Below are 17,083 nucleotides of genomic sequence, written 5' to 3' on the forward strand. Positions count from 1 at the left end.
TTGTTTGCATCTGCCTAACCCTGGTGGCTGATTAGTACCATACTTCATTTTCTTTAGTGATAGTGGAAAGAGAAGCCAGAGCATAGAATTTTATTTATTTCTTCAAATACACCAGTTAAAAAGTGTAAAAAAGAGTCTTAAATGCCTACTACTTGAGTAGTAAGTCAGCACTATGGCACAAAGGCCTAAACCAAAGTTCTCTAAATTTGATGGTTGTCTTTTTCTAGCTTGTCTACTTGTAAGGTATTACAGGTATAATACTTCCACATTTGAAATAATTAAATAACTTTAACACAGTCCTGGTAAATTAAAAAAGTTTTTGACAACTTGATTATGGGATCATACTTTTACTACAATATCTTGTGAAAGTCATAGAGAGAATTTCTGTTTTGCCATTTTCAAGTTGACTTGCTGTATCTCTGTATTTTGTCAATACAGGAAAGATTTTCATCAGCTTTGAAATGCCATCTAAGCATAGCTGTAGCATTATTCAGAATCATTGAAAGTCAGTCATGCATGGGAACTGCATAGTATAAAAATAAGAAATATCGATACATGTGAATTAAAAGGATGTTTGACACAATAAATCCCAAATATTTCCACATGGTCTATACACTGGAGAATTTGAACAAGTTCAATATTTTAAGCAAGTTAAATCTCTTGATTGGTTTTGCTGTGCTTAGCTAGGTGACACCTCTTCCTGTTTAGAAGTTTAATTGACATAGTACTACTCTGTGGCATATATAAAAATACTATAAGACACTAGTAATTTTCAGTTTTTGGTTTGTTGTAATGACTTGTTGCTTTAGCAAATCTATATTTAAATATAGCTATGTTTAAAAGAAATACTAATATGTGACATATCTAAAATCTGAGTAGGCTTTTGAATATAACTTGCATATCAACTGAAAGTGCAAAGGTTGTGGAATTCAGTAAAAAGTTAAAAGATTGTCTTATGTCTTTCTTTTGTATTCCAGCACACAAGGGTGTCCAGTCTGCTCAGGTAAAGGAGCACAGAACAGCTGTCTTGGACTTCATTGAAGATTACTTAAAAAGTACTTAGTGTTTATTGAATAGTTAAAAATGGATGATTGCATTTTCCAAGAAAGGAATCTTGCTCTTTTAACCTGAAATTTTGTTTACTGCTGTCTTGAACAGGAGTGTGCAAGCTGTATTCTGAACAGAGAGCCATCCGAGTTAAGCGAGTGATAGATAAGAAGAGACTGTGAGTAGAGTCAAAAATAGTTTAACTGTGCCTTTCACTTGTAGGACATTTAACAAAACTATTGTTCATGTTTAGATCCTAAGGAGATTGTTTGAATAGAAGTCTGTGGTTGGATGAGCAACTTCTGCTGTCAGCAGGTGCATTCCAGGGCTCTTGTACTTCTCATTCACATAAAGGATGAAAGCAGCAAATCAGTAAAATGCGCATTAATAAACCTATTTGACTTCTATAAATTTCCCAATTTTTTTTTTGCCTTTTTTTAAGCTCCTATCTTTCTGCTAAAGCAAGTGACTGTGCTGTTAATAAATACCACTTGAGTTGGCAGGTGTTCCTGGCAAGCAGAAACGTGATGAAAATAAAAAAACCAGAATGTAACTTCTGACCTGAAACAAGAGCTTCCACTTCCTAGAGAGGCATACATTAAGGCTGCTAGTGTAGAGCTGAAAATGTCTAGGAGATGTTAAAGGTGATGTGCTTGCTGCCTTTTTGGTCTGGTGGGGTTTTTTTTCAGTCAAGTTTCAAACCATGTACTTCTTCAGTTTCTTTTTCTGCATGCTCCCAGTTGTGAGAATGATAGGGAAAATGAGCAGATTTACAAATAAATTGTAATTTATTTAATACCACAGAGGCTTTCCATGTCTTCTCATTTTGCATTATGTGAATAGTAACCTCAAGGTCCATTATATATATTTTAATTTAAAAAGAAATCATTTTAGAACATGCACATGAATAAATTCTTGAGCATTTTTCCAAGATTTGATGCTGGTTTGTGAGTTTAGTGCTTGGCTTGATCAGCTGCACTTACATTGAACCTAGGGAGATGTTTTCAAGAGTTCATAAGTATGTGTTATTCAGAATGATTCAGCATGATTAAGCACAGTTAGATTCACTCAAATAGTAGTACAAGCCAAAACCAAGAAAACAAAATACCCCAACCCACTTCTAAAATTTGGTAAGAAGTAATGAGATAAAAGTAAGGCCTTGGTATTTTTGTAGCTCCCAAAACTTTTCAGAAAAAAAAAAAAAAAAACATACAGAAACAAACTGTGATATTTTTCATGTGTAAAAATACAGAATCTTATCAGTATTCTTTATGTGGAAGAACTTCAAAGACAGATAGCATTGTTCCTGCAGCTGTAGCAGTGGCTAGTGAATAGTGGCTCTTCTGTTAGTTGTACTCTTATGTTACTGTTTCCATGTGAAATCCTAGGTTCAGGATTTCTCAGATGAATAAACAGAGGAAAAAACTCAATTTGATGCAATATTCCAGAAGTTGCAATACCACTTAACTAAAGAGCAATAAGGCATTAAGAATTAACCCAGAAGGTACATTCTTTTTATAGAATGCAATATTGGAGGATCTCTCTTTGCCTCTCTTTATGGATGAAGAACTAGAAAACAGATGTTGGGCAGGTGGAGTCTGTATGCATTGCAGATGTGATTTAATGGGTGAATTGTAATTTAAATTAAAATTCGATTTAAATAAAACAGAGGGCATAACCCAATCTTTATTATGACTTAAAGAAAAATTGTATAGTTGATTTGTAATTTCCCTGAGGATTTCAGCAGATGCTTCATGTGATAAGAATGTGTATCTTCTCTTAAAAGAACTAGGCATTCTTTAAACAATGCATCCCAGACACTTTGTTCATTTTAAATGGAAAGTTTCCTGCATTCCCACACTGTGCAAAGTAAAGAAAACAAACAATAAAGGAATATGTTTCTTTAGAAATAAATTAATCCTAGTGCAGCTCTTCTTTTCTGCAGCTTAGTCAATTTAAAATGTGTGCATATCAGACAATACTGAAAAGTTTGCAGTAGAAATATATTTCATCATGTTTCTTTTTATATTGATAGGTATCCTAAGCTATTCAAACAAATTGACTGAGCATTATAATTTTCTTACAGAAGTTGCCTTTATGTATTAACTGACATTTTTTTGATTAAAAAGTTCTGGTGGTTAGGACTAGTTTCCCAGAAAGAAGAGCTGAGAAATAAAAACACAAGGATTTTTTTCCTGTAGGGTACTTGGTTGTGATTTTCAATTTTTATGTTTATTGGTATTCAAGATTATATTTCATTTCAATTTTAAACTTCTTTTTCCATTAGAAGATTTTGTGAATTATGTATGCAATTATTCAAATGAGGCCACTATTTTTGTTACCTGGGGAATTGGTGTTTTATTAGTATCAGAACTATTCTTTGAACTGCATAGACATATAGATAAGTTTTTTTTTTTATTATTATTATTATTAGACAAATTTGAGAGGGAGGAGATGAGAGGAGTTCTTCTCTGTAAAATTACCAAAAGCCCAGTACTTGCAGAGGTTTTATAACTAAAAAAAGGTTCCCTGCTACTGTTTTTCCTTGTTAAATATCAGTCACTCAGTGATGACTATTGCATTATATTCTGGTTTTTGCAGTTTTCTAATTATGGGTTAGAATTTAGACACAATGCAAAGAAGGAACACAAAATGCAACACCTTCTGTTAGGCACAGGGGAGAATTGCAAATCATAATGAGATTAACTGTTTGTTGTATTTCAGAGTGTAGGAAGTGATAGAGGTGGCACAGCAGGTGATTCCACCCATTGCTTTTTGGCTTTTTGGTTCTTTACCTTCTCCAACAGCATTGCTAAACATTTAACTGTCTGCTATGTAGCAGTTATAGAATTCATTGTAGACTACAATAAACCGCAGGAATTTTCTGGAAAAAATATGTTGCATTTTTCAGCATTTTTTCAGCATTTTTTGATGCCACTCTGAAACGTACTTGACAAGTACTTAATATATAATGATTGAATAAGCTTCTCATGTTTTGCATTGCCTTTGTATTAAAATTACTTAATAGGAACTTAGAAGTAGTATAAAGATGCTAATTCTATTGTATTTTCTTACTTTTACTTTATGATAATTAAAAATATAAAGTAAAATTATCATTATTATTTCAAAAAATAAGGAAGTTTTTGGCTATTGCTACTAAAAATTTTCAGTATGACCAAAATGTTAACTCTTTAAAAAAAAATTTAATACACTGGATTTTTGAAAGGAAGTTTAATAAAGTGTCTGTATTTTTATGCTGTAGCCTTCAATATTCCCAACTCTGAGCATGTGGTGCATTTTGTCCAGGAATACTATTCATGCTTTCTTTGCCTTTGTAACAATATTTCAGTGACAGTTGCTAAGTACATTTTGTATCTAAACTGGAAAATCTTTAATGTGAAGTTTACAAGAGTTAAAGTATGGAATTTAGTAAGTTTTGGTTGTTCTCATTTTAGAGAAATACATTTGTGTATCAGTTAAATCACAGGCTCTTGTACTTCTAGGTCCAAACTTGAACCTGAGCAGAGCAATGTGTCAAAATCACCTCCTTCTCCTAGAAAATCTTCACAGAGTCCTTTAGATGATTCTGAAGAAAAACTTTCTGCTGAGGAAAGCAAAGGTAAGAATAAAATTTGGGTAGTTACATTTTACTTCTTGTGGCAAGACCTGTCTGGTACTTCCTTCACGTTAGAAGGGCCAATTGTTGTGACTTGCACCTTTTCTATTTTCATCTTCCTTGAGCTGATCAGGTTTCTGTGAAGCATATTGTGAGACTGAGGAAGCAAAGACTTTTTGGCATGTCAACTAAACATGTCTTATGCTTTGCTGAATTCTTCATCTTCTTAATGACCTCTTTATGACCTCTTTCCTTTTTGTTTATTTTTATCAATATAATATCTTCTAAAAATTGTCTCGTTTTTCCTTATTCCTTTCACTGAATGCAAGGAATTAGAAAGTAGGTCAACAAATCTCTGAGAACATTCTGTAGTTTTTAAGCACAGAGACCTTGAGTTGGATACTTCCACAGTAGGAACTGGAAGGTAGAATATGCTCACAGAGAGGAGGTTATGGGCTGGCCAGATCCAGTAGTTTGGGGCTTTCTTCTTGACAGCACTGAGTTGCCCTGCTGGGAGGATTGCATCTCAGCTTTCAGTGAGCAGGAGATAGCCAGAAGTCCAAAGCAGTATATCTGACCCTGGGGTCATTTCAGATGGTGCAGATCTTGACAGGATTTGGGAACATGGGTTCTCATTCTTTGGTTGCTTGCTTCTCAGGCTGAGGGACAAAGCCATTTGAATTCTCTTAGCCATTTCAGACTGTCCTGGGATGTGTATGCTGGCAGAGCTTTGGAGCAGAGTGCCTTTTGGAGTATCATCACTATGGAGATAATTTCAGGTTTCATACCTAAAGAGAAATCTTGTCTCTCTGATTCTGGAGTTGCTTTCCCTGGCTTGAGCTCTCCTGCTTGTGCTGTCTAGTGGAGAACAAGGTACCCAGTGATCTACAGCAGGAATTTTTTATCTTCTACTTACATTACATTGGAATAATACTTCATCAGAACAGAACAAATTGAATGGTTGGCCACATTATTCTGGTAAATAGCTGTTGTTTTGTTAGTGATTTTTATTAAAAGAGTGAAGTTCCTCTGCTTGGTGACTCCAGGGCTAAAGCAAGGGTGGATTCATTTGAAGTGGGTGCTCCACTTCTGGATGAAGCCTCTAATACTGAATTACCTCACAGTGTGCAAACAGCTTCGTTTTCTGATAATGGCTTTGCTTATCTTCCTAACCAGTTTGTACTTCTGCAGCCCTATCTGTGCCTCTTTTTTCCCTCCTGACACTGAATTTATTGTAAGAAGTACAGGTTTTGATCATGTGCTGTTTCTAGTGCTTACTACCTTTTTATAGTGTGTCATGAGTGATGCAGCACACAGGCACATAGATGAGTTTCACCTTAACCTGTTATCAGTGTTTTGCAGCTGTGAGCTGGTGCCACTGGAGAAGCAGCAGCACAGTAGCATCTTCATTGCCCTGTGCTCTCTCCTTGTTACCAAATGTCTCTGAAATCTCTGGAAGCGTTCACTCCCACCACAGAGTGTCATTACAATTTTTAGCTCCAAAAATCTGTGCCACACCATGGAAAATACTGTTCTTTGGTTGCCTTGGACACAGCAAACCCTTGCAATAAATAGAAATGCAGTTATTTTATTGCATGTTAGTTTTGATTACTCCAGTTGTCACTTCTGTGAGATTTTGCTTTAATTTTTATGAGAAAGTAGGGGTCCTACCACACAAGTGGTGCTGCTGCAGTACTTACAAGGGGTTGCTGACTAGACTTTGAGAAAACTTTGGAACTTGTATATCAAAATAAATCTGTCTGGAACAGTATGCAAATGCACACAGCCTGTGATTCCTCACATAAGGGTAAGTGCTGGTTGCTGCTGCTTATAGGAATCAGCCTTGTGACTGTGCTGGTAGGTGGCTGTTGAAGTGTGAAAACAACATGAACGAGATGACTAGGAAACAAAGAAACTTAGTTTAAATCTCACAGCCTTTGATTTATATTTTTTTCCAACTAACTTTTCAAATTTTTAAGAAACTGGAGAAGTGTTTGCATTTTGAAATGAGCTATTTAATCCTCAGGGTGCTGGTGGTTTAGAGAATGGCAATAATTTGTTTTTATGAATTAGCCATCATCAGCATGCCTGGGTCCCTTGGGTTAAATCTCATCTGTAAAGATACATTTGAGAGCAGCTTGTGGTCCTGTCCTTAATTTGAACACTTTGATGAGCAGCTGAATGTGCTACTTGATGTGCTGAAGCACAACTTGGGTTTTGTCTGGTTTTTTGGCAGAAACCAAAGGAAAATGTGATTACTTTTGTTTTGAGGCAAAGCACCTGTTTACATTAGAATTACAGTGGACATCCCTCATGGTAGGAAAACAGTCTCTCTGGAGAGTGCTTTTATATGCTGGCAGTATTTATTTGCATATTACAAATTTGACATTTAGTTTATGGAAATAAATGTAAATAATGAGTAGCTTTTGAACTGGTCCACAAGCTTAGCAGCTGTCTCCTTTCAGCATGGAAAAAGGTTTCAAGGATTTGATCATTATTTTATATCTCTGTCATGAGCTAACTACTTCTCTTTCTGAAATAGAAATGTAGTTTGGCTTTTGCTGGCTGAATTGCAGAAAAGCATTAATGTCAGCCCTGTGAAAGCTGCAAAAAGCCCAAAACATACCACAGTGACAGGAGGAACCCTGGGGAGATACATGTTTCTTGCTTACCTCTTCCCTAAAGTATATTTGCTTATTAGCAATCACACTGGATACAGGTGCTGTTTTTTTAACAGTGCTGACAGTGCCTGAAACTAATTGGTTCCTCTGGGATAAAATAGGATTTTAAAAATTTTTTTCCTTTTTTTTTCTTCCATAAACTCCTTATTTTGTTTGAATAGGCCAAATAATTTATTATGATTTTGATAAAATGTAAATACATTGAATACTTAAACAAATAAGTTTTGTGTTTCTGTGAAATAGACCTGAAATACTGATAATACCCCATGGGAAAAAAACCAGTTGAATACTTTCTAAAAAATCTTTAAATATATTCTTGGGTTTATATTTTATTACTCATAAGAAAGAACTGGTCTATTTTTTTCTTTAAATATATTATATTCCTTATCCACATCCCTCATTTGTAACTTTGTATAAAGGAGACATACACAATACTTCTTTACGTGATTAATGTTTTCAAGAGTTTGCACAAATACTTTCATGAAGGATAAAACTGAAAACTTCTCCTTATAACTCTTTTCATATATGTGTTTATAAGTAAGACTTCCTAAGGCAAGTCAGTCTCTGATGATACATCAGTACTGCTTAAGCAATTGAAAAAATTAGTTCTAGGAAGTTATAACAAAACAAGTGAAAATACACATAAATGCCTAAAAAAATGACTGGGGTAAATAGGAACTCTGAAATGTATGAAAAAGTAAAAACTAAATTTTTCTGTGTTTTAATTTGCAACCTGCATCTGATACATCAAGGCAGGTTGAGTGTTGATCTATTGTGGGGTGATAGAAATCTCTCTCTTGGGTTTTGTAAGAATGTTACAGCCAGTGGGGAGAAGAGAGGCTCTCTCAAGGCTGCAGTCTTACAAGGTTTTTAAACATTAATGTTAGAACAGCATCAGAAACAGTCAATTCCTACAGCACAGTTTCTTTTCTTTCCCATTCTAACTTCTTCCTCTATAATCAGAAGTCTATAATTAAGCCTAAAATTAAATCTTCCAGAAGGGAATATCCCAGAAATAGCCCTTCAAGATCTTTTGTGCCCAACTCATACAAAGATTTATGCAGATGAGTAGCTTTAGTCGAAGGGGAAATACTGCTGAAACAAATGAAGCAGCTTTGATGTGATATGGTTAATTTGTGGGGTTGGAGCTGATTCCTGTTATATGCAGGAAGAGCCCTTCTACTGTGTGGTGTGGGATTTGTACTGTAATAGGAAGTTTGAACAGCGTGACAAAATCTAGTTTGTGAGCTTTGCTCAAAACATCTTTGAGATTCTGTCTCTAGTTTTTGAAAGGAGGAGCTGGTGGTTCTGTCAAGTCTCACTGGAAGATAATGCTTTGCATATAGACTGTCATTTTGAAAATTGTGTTTTCATCTGTCAAAAGACAACTGCTACAGTATTTTGTACCCTAAAATCTCTTAGTGTGTTGTGAGTTGTTTTACATCCTTCTCTGTCAGTATGTTAATGCAACTCCCTTTAGTTCCTAAATTAAACCTACATGTAGACTTTTGGCCATTAAAGGTTATTGGTGTCATTTTGGGCTGTAAATACCGGGTGAATAGCAGTAATTGACAAAGGAGATACAACAATTCCATCAGCAGTCTAACATGGATGAAAAATTATTTTGCTTTTACTATTCAGTGCCCTGTACTGTTCAGTGTCTCAAGTGTTTCGTTTTTCTTTTACAGACAGGAATCTGCCTGATGCCCAGAGTAACCTTGGATTATGGGGGGAGGGCAAAGGTGAAGATGAGCTGTCGCCTGAAGAAATACAGATGGTATGTTTATCTTTTGTCTATTTGTCCATTTTATTGTATTTTCTGCTGTAATCATGTGTGGTAAAAAAAAGAGTACAGATGCACCTTAATTATTTTTTAACATTTTATGTAGAATAATGCTGTAAGAAGATACAACTTTTGCTTGTGACTTCCTGATTCTTCTGGTAGCAGCTGATATTTAAAAATCCTACAAAATATTTACATGAGGACATGAAATAAATAAAAACTATTTTTCAACAGTTGAAATTAAAATAGTTTTTGAAAACTACAATTACTAATTATTTTGTTTAGTCAGGAAACAATAGAAGTCAAGGCAACATCAAAAGAAGCATTATGAAACTTCCGAAAGAATAGATAGTTTGCCCTTTTGTCTTGCACAGTTTCTAGAACACAAATAGTTGTACTATTTAAATATTACTTAAAATGAAGTTATACTTCATTTTATTTATTTTTATTTTTTTATTATCAAAATCAGATTGGTTTCTTAGAAGGAATAGCTACAAGCTGTCTGTCACAATAGAATTTCATGAATTTTAACATTTTTGCATTTCCCTGCTATCAGCATGTTTATAAATTGTTTGGTCCAATTCTCCTTACAGTTGAACAGATATAATAGAAAATTTCTGACATAGGCATGATTGCTAACAGCCTGTCAGATTTCTTGATATTCCTAAAATTTATCATTTTGAACATAGCTCAAAATTCTTAGAAAACCTCTCTACATTAGCACACACTGCCTTGGGTTTATATAAAGAAAGAAACACTGATTTCAGTCAGTAGCTGTGCAGCTCTCAGAACAGTGAGCTTTACCAGGGGAAAGGGCTGTAGCAGTATGAGTTTGTGAAGCTTCCTTGGCAGGGATTCGAGGTGTTCCCAGACACAGTGCACATCATTCTTCCAGTCAGAGATGACTAAGTTGCACATAATTATGGCATGGCTTGCTAAAGAGAAAACGTTCTTCAGAAGCAACTCTGTATCCTCTCATATTCCTCTTGAGTGCCAGACTAAAATCTAGAGGCTTTCTCCTGCTTTCTGTTTTCTTTTAAAAGAGAATTCTTCACATATTTTAATTCTCCTGTCCTTAGGCACAATACTGTTTGCCCCCTTGCTGTCAGCTTCCAGAGGAACAGGGGCAAACAAAAGTTGGAGATGATGGCTCTGACAGGGCCTTCTGACTGAAAGCTAAATGCAGGTTGTGGTTTGTAGGCTTAGGGTCACAGGAAAAAGGGTTGTCAAGCTTTGGAGCAGACTGCCCAGGGAAGGGGTGGAGTCACCATCCCTGGCAGTATTTAAAAGACATGTAGACATGGCACTTAGGGATATGGTTTAGTGGTGGCCTTGGGTTAATGGTTATCTTCCATCTCTAAGGTCTTTTCCATCCTAAACAATTCTGTGAAGAGGGTAGCTTGCAGTCTATAAACTGCTGTGCAGGTTTTACTCTGGGATGGGTTGTGTCAAATTAGCACTGAAAAAATCTCAGTCATGGGTCCATGATCCTTCATGTAGATAAAATAATGAATTAAAGGTATCGTTGCTACAGCAGCAATTCCTATCAGTGTTTTACCCTCAGGAGAGAGCTTGATGTTGTTCAAAATGTTTGCAGGCTATTGCATGAGTTGCACAATAAATTTCAGTTTATAACTCTGAATACAGAGTTATACTAATGGTTTTTATAGTTATTGTGAGCTGATGTCTTGCGATTGCATTGAGTGGGAAAAATCTGGCTCTGTCACTAGGAATTGTGAAAATATCTACTTTTCTCTGACTTTATCTTTTTTTGGTCGGTTGGTCTTGTCTTAAATTCAGGAACAGCACATCTAATGGCTTCTCTCATGGGATAACAAAAGAGAGTGGTGATTATTTCTTTTATACATTGGATTTTTAGCCATATATTAAGCAGTTTTTCACTTTATGCCATACTTTGGTAACAGAATATTTCACAGTCATAAAAGAGGCTACTTCAATAAGCCATAAATCGCTGAGCTACACTGATCACTAGAGCTTGGTTTTATGTTCCCATCATGTAAATCCCTTTGTGACACACTGGTATATGATGTGTTCAGTGCTCAAACCCTTTGTTCAATTGACTGTTTCAGCATATCTTAACTGCTGTCTGTGCAAGCGCTCCATCAGCTATGATTTCAAGTTGCAAAGATCATTTAGCAGTTTAAAAGGCAGTCTGTGTTAGTGGAAGGTTTTAAATATCAAAGGGACTTTTTAAAGAACACTTTCTCAAGTGGATTTGTGCTATTTGTAAAGGATTAAAGTCATTAAAGTAATTTTCTTTACTGAAAATTTGTCTTCTTAATTAGTTACCATCTCATTTTCACTAAGGCAGCAAAACAGGGAATTTCTAATGTTGAATATTTTTACAGATATACTTATCCTTCCAGAAGTCAGAAAAAGTCAGAAGTTAGTGCCCAATAACCCTTCTCTTAGACTCTGGAATCCTTTACCTGACTGGCAAGAACAGCCTTCTCTCCCAGGTTAGACAGTGAGCCTCTAGTACTAAAAGAAATCTCTATGTTAAATAAAATTTTCTTTATTCTTCATTACATAAATTGCCCGTGTCAGAAGACTAAACCTTTTTCTGTGAGGTTCACTGTTGCCCTTCTTCAAACACATGCCTGTCATTTCAGACTCACTTCTGTGAGATTAAACCTACAAATTTCTGATTTTTAACAGTAACAACTTCACCTTAAGTCACGCAGGTTGACATTTACTGTGCTGCTCGAAGACAGTCAGGTACTGTTTTCCTGAGTCCCTGATGGGCCTGAAGCAAGATGAACAATGTTACAGCATAAAGTGTGTGGGACAGTAGCAGTGGTGTAGAGTGTGAGGGAGGGAATAAAGGTGAAGGCTGTGAAAAATGCCTTGCTCTTTCTCAATTTCTTACGTTTCTGGGTTGTTCTGTGGCATTGCAGAAGCCTTGCTTAGCTCCTTCCCTCTACCCACCCTTAAGCCAGCCCTATCTCACTGGTCCTGTGGTGGGATTCAGTTTACTAATCTACCAGAAAATTCAGGAGGAAAAAGTGGTTAGTGAGCTGAAACGTCATCCTGTGAAATCAGACAAGCAGCAGCACTTGCTTAGGTACATGAGGAGAGAGAGGAGCAGGACAAACTCCTCAGTGGCTGCCCTGGATCATTTTCACTGTGCCCTCAGTAGTATACACACTTTATTCTTCTCTTAGTATTTGATATGGTAGAAGTTTCAGCTGGAACACTCTGGATCATTGCAGGGGTTGTCCACATCAGCATCTGAAGGCTTTGCACAAGCTGTATGAGGAAGATCTGGGACAGAGATGCTGGTGGCCCGAGTGGGGCAGGGTGGGGGTCACAGTGGGGAGCCAAAGATGGCCATGCAAATGTACATACTCTAGAGACTGGCTCTGGGGGAGAGGCCGTGGCTCTGGTGAAATGTCTGTCATATTATAGCCACTAATTTTCATTTGGCATCTCAACTGTGTTGCTGTATAAGCTACTTTGAAATATCAAGTGCTTCACTTTTATCTGTTTTAGTAGCACTGCTCTGAAAGCAAAATACCTTTTTGTTTTCACTGTTCTAACACAGCCATTATTAATAATTTATTAATAATTATTTGCTTTGGGATCCAGACCTTTTCTTCTTCTTTTGCTTTTTGCCCAGGACAGTAGTTGTTTTCAAATCTTTACTCTCTTTGGGCATTGTCTCCTTCACTTGCCAGCTTAATCATTGGGTATGTGCTTAGATAGTGAGCAATTCCTGTTGCACCAACTGAAAACCAGGTTGGAGCTGTGATTCTCCATTGGTGTTTCCATCTTTGACAACACTCTGCTCTCCCTTGAGAAGGGTAACAAATCCTTGCCAGGTGGCTGAGAGGACTGCTGTGCTTCTACTGCTAATGAAACTGCAACGTGATTGAATTTTGCCAAATTCCCAGTGTGTTATGGAGGCTAGCTCAAAATAGGGAGATGACTTGAACTAGAGCAGGGCTCACTGTCTTGCACAGCTCCTGTCTTTGCATTCTGAATGCCATTTTCTGGTGCTCACACTGGTATGTATCACTCGGCTTTGCCAGAGGCACATATTAGGTAATGTTTCCAGTAGAAATCCTGTGTGCTGTTTCTGTATAAATGCATAGATTAGGTCTTTCACAGCTTTGTGGGAAAAGTGTGAGGCCCTGGTCAGTTGTGTCCATACTGCAATGGTCCAGCTGCTACTGAGGCTTTGGCCCTAGAGAATCTCTAGAATACCTTGAAGAAGCTTCCCCTCCCTCTCGAAACTGTGACCCTTCTGAGAGGAATTGCTCTGCTGTCCCTGATGGCAGGACACACTCTTGCCTGGGGCAGGTCACAGAGAGCACCTGGCACAGGGAACCCATGCTACAGGCTTCCCTCAGCTTTCACACTACAGGTACCATAAAATGAAAATCCCAGCTCTGTGTGTCCTAAAATGCAGCCTTCACCCACACAGTTTCTAACAAGCTGCACTGTGACATGGGATACCCTTCTCTGCTGTATTTTGGCTGTACAGATTTTGTTCCCACTAATTGTGTCATCGTACTTGCTGCAGCGTCACTTGTTCTGTAATGAATCCTAAATTATCTGATAGTCAGGTATACCTGAGAAGTAAAAACTTACTTTCCTGTATAAAGCCTTCTATTTATGCCTGTATTTGACAAATCTAGTGTTAGCAATATATTTAAATGTTTCATTGATTACTCACAAGTTTTAAATGGAAGAGCTCTACTGGAATAACTAAAGCAATGCATTTATAAAGTGTGAAATAGATGTCAAAGCATTTCATATTGCAGCAAAATCTAAAAGCTCCTAAACTTCATGCCACAGGCAGTATATGAATGTGAAGGGCAATGCAAAGATGGCATGAAGAGAATCACATGCTTTCACAAGCATGAAAACTTTCTCCACTTAAATTTCTAAAATAGAGATTCATCCAGTATTTTCTTCCTAACTGCAAAGTGACTTGAGTAGTTTTAAGATCATTTTAGTTGAGATACACTGTAATGGATGGCAAGGAAGGGTGGGAGTTGGTTATGGTGGGAATTGAAAAAAGGTCCCTGAGTCCAAGGGTGTGAACTTGTGTGTCATATCCTTCTCCTCTTTTTGCAGTTTGAACAGGAGAACCAGAGACTTGTTGGTGAAATGAACAATCTCTTCGATGAAGTCAGGTACAATTTTCTGTTCCTTGGCAGCCAGTGACCTGTGCCTGTGCCTTGCCCCAGTCAGCACCCGTGTGCAGTGCACTGGCTGTGGGACACCTGCCTGCACCTACTGAGGGGTGTGGGAGCAGCAGTGCCCAGGAAAGGAACCATGTGCAGTGTAAAGAATGGCTCTGAGGGACACACAGACTATCCACAATAGCACTGGTTAAGTTTGGAAGGTGTACATTCTCTCTTATCTAAGTTTTAAAATGCTAAATTTTCCATTTATATCTTATTATCTGCTGGATAGCCCAATGGCAGTAGGGGAGGTGCCATTACTGACCCCATGCAGAATAATAGTGCATTCTCCCTCCCTAGCTGTGCAGAACACCCAAATGGCTACTCAGGCTAGAAACTGGCCTTTGGATTATCAATCCCTATCCAAGGTGAACTGCACACACCAGAGTAGCATATGAAAAGGGTATGTCAAAATCAACTGCCCGCCATGGATGTTGTTCTATGAAATGAAAGAAGGGAGACAGGTGAAAGCCTGGCACTGAAAGCTGCTCACTGAGCACTTCTAGGGGTGTCTTTGCCAGAGCTTCTGTGTGGGCTGGCTGTCTTCCAACCATCAACTGTCCTAGCCCTGGTCCCAGGCTATTCTGCCTCACAGATGACTGATGAAACAGTTGCCTCCTGAGCAGCTACTTACTGGGCAGGAGAGTCTGAATCTGCAGCAGCAAGACATGTTTGCACTAGTTTCTAATGGAGTATTTCTGTTCTTTGCCAAGACAAATTGAAGGAAAAGTGGTGGAAATCTCCAGATTACAAGAGATATTCACTGAGAAAGTCTTGCAACAGGTTAGTATAATGTAATACTACACCAGCAAATACAGCTTGAAGTTTTCTTGGGGGTATTTTGGTCTTGGTTGCCAACTTGTGAACATAAGATTAATGAATCTTCAGTGCAAATGTAAAGGATAATACTTGTTTTTCAAATTCAAAATTAAGATATTGAATTTGAATATCTTAAAATTAAGATATTGATGTAACTGTTGTTACTTACTAGTATGTACCAGAAATGGAAAATGATACAATTGTGTTAGAATGATTCCTCTGCCTCAGAACTGGTGTCCTGTTAAACATGTTATTTAACAGCATCCTTTCTGAAAATGGTGGCACCTCTTCCAAAAGAGCTGGGAAAAATCAGACAGGTTAGATTTGACTCTAGTAAATGGGAGACATCCTACTGATCTTGGTGGTCTTCATTCAGGTTCGTAAAATCACAGATAAAGAAATTACAATTTAACTGTATTACTCTATGCCTTTGCATCAATGAAACAAAGATGTTAGTAATACCAGATTTTATTTTACTTTTGAGTTCTGCTTGTTCCCCAAGTCCTTGGAAGTCTTTTTTTCCTAACATTCATTACTGTTTCTCAATTTTACTTGTTTTTTAAACAGGAAACCGATATTGACAACATCCATCAATTAGTTGTGGGTGCAACAGAGAATATAAAAGAAGGCAATGAAGACATAAGAGAGGTAATATCTTGAAGTTTCTTTTAAACTCACTTGTTTCTCTTAACTTCCAGTTTTCTCCAAGTGTTGCTTTAAGCATCATATGCAAGCTTATCCATGGGAGCACTACAGTGGGTGTTGGGGTGTTAGGATAGGAATTTAGGAAAACTGTACAAGGTAGTTGAGTTGTTCAATAGTTCACACTTGCTAACCATGATCTGAATAGCTACACAGGGCTGCAGAAATCTACTTGGCCTCATCAGTTTTTTAAACATGAAGGTCACCTGGCTTGCATTTAAGCACCTGTGAAGTTTTTCTAAAAAAAAAGAAGGGGGGGCAGGGGCAGAAATTGCAGACTACCAATAAAAGACAGGGCTGAAATGGTTGAAACTGCAGTTAGATGCTGAGTGTTAGAAGAAGAGACTCTTTTCCACCCTGAACACTTTTTGCATGTTCCTGGTAAACAAATCTCTTCCACTTTTTTATTAATTAGAAGGAAAGGATGTTTTCTTTTGAGAACTGAGATTTCTATAAAAACTGAGTTCCTAAATTAGGCTACTGAGTAAATGGCTCACTTCTTTCTCCCTCCTGAGAGGACACAGAAAATGTATCTCAAGGATGAGTTATCCACTGCTCTGCTTTCCTGAAAAGTACACCAAACATGGCAAGAACTGAAGCTGCATTTTGCTTCACTTTTCACATTTGTAGGTAGAACTGAGTTTCCTAAACCATCCTGAGAAACAGTAGCAAAAGGTGCTAAAATAAAAAACTTTGTTACTCACATTAGTTTTTGTATTACATTAAAAAAAAAAAATCCATATGTAAATCTAACAAAGGAGAGCAAAAAAACCCTTCTGGTCTTGATTTTGGAAAAGGGCATCCAAGAAAAATACTTGCTCTGAGACTGAAATAAGTGACTGACTTAGCTCCAGAGTTGTCAGGGCTTTTTTGGTCATGTTGCTTTTTCATGTTTAAGTCAGATTTTTATTAGAAAGATGGAGGCCAGATTACTTTTAAACACAGAATTTCACTTTTGGAACTTAAAACTAACTTTGAATCATGTACTTTTTGATGTAGTTCCTAATGTTTGATTGCACGGATCTTGGGATTTTAATGTTTATTTTTTTCCAAATGTCTGATTTGAAGACTTTGAGTGTGACTTCAGTGGGATAATCTAAAGAGGTACAGCCAACCTGACCTGTATTCACCTGAAATTAAGGGCAAATTTTGTTGTTTCTCTTGTGGGAGGGAAGGATGATGCCCCTAACAGGCATTCTGGGTTGCCATTGCTGAAATTGTG

The 17,083-nt window shown here is 37.2% G+C and overlaps 1 protein-coding gene across 1 annotated transcript in view; it reads left to right on the plus strand.

Moving 5' to 3' along the window:
• Positions 1-17,083, plus strand: part of STX18 (syntaxin 18) — a 60,934-nt gene that overhangs the window by 43,564 nt on the left and 287 nt on the right. The window contains exons 4-10 of the mRNA XM_085059817.1: positions 978-1,055; positions 1,159-1,225; positions 4,551-4,666; positions 9,033-9,121; positions 14,231-14,289; positions 15,054-15,123; positions 15,727-15,807. Of these exons, the coding sequence (XP_084915943.1) occupies positions 978-1,055; positions 1,159-1,225; positions 4,551-4,666; positions 9,033-9,121; positions 14,231-14,289; positions 15,054-15,123; positions 15,727-15,807 (560 nt within the window). The remainder of the gene's footprint in view (positions 1-977; positions 1,056-1,158; positions 1,226-4,550; positions 4,667-9,032; positions 9,122-14,230; positions 14,290-15,053; positions 15,124-15,726; positions 15,808-17,083) is intronic.

This window comes from Lichenostomus cassidix, chromosome 4 (assembly GCF_008360975.1).
Source record: "Lichenostomus cassidix isolate B80296 chromosome 4, HeHo_3.0, whole genome shotgun sequence".
In the NCBI taxonomy this organism is placed as follows: Eukaryota; Metazoa; Chordata; class Aves; order Passeriformes; family Meliphagidae; genus Lichenostomus; species Lichenostomus cassidix.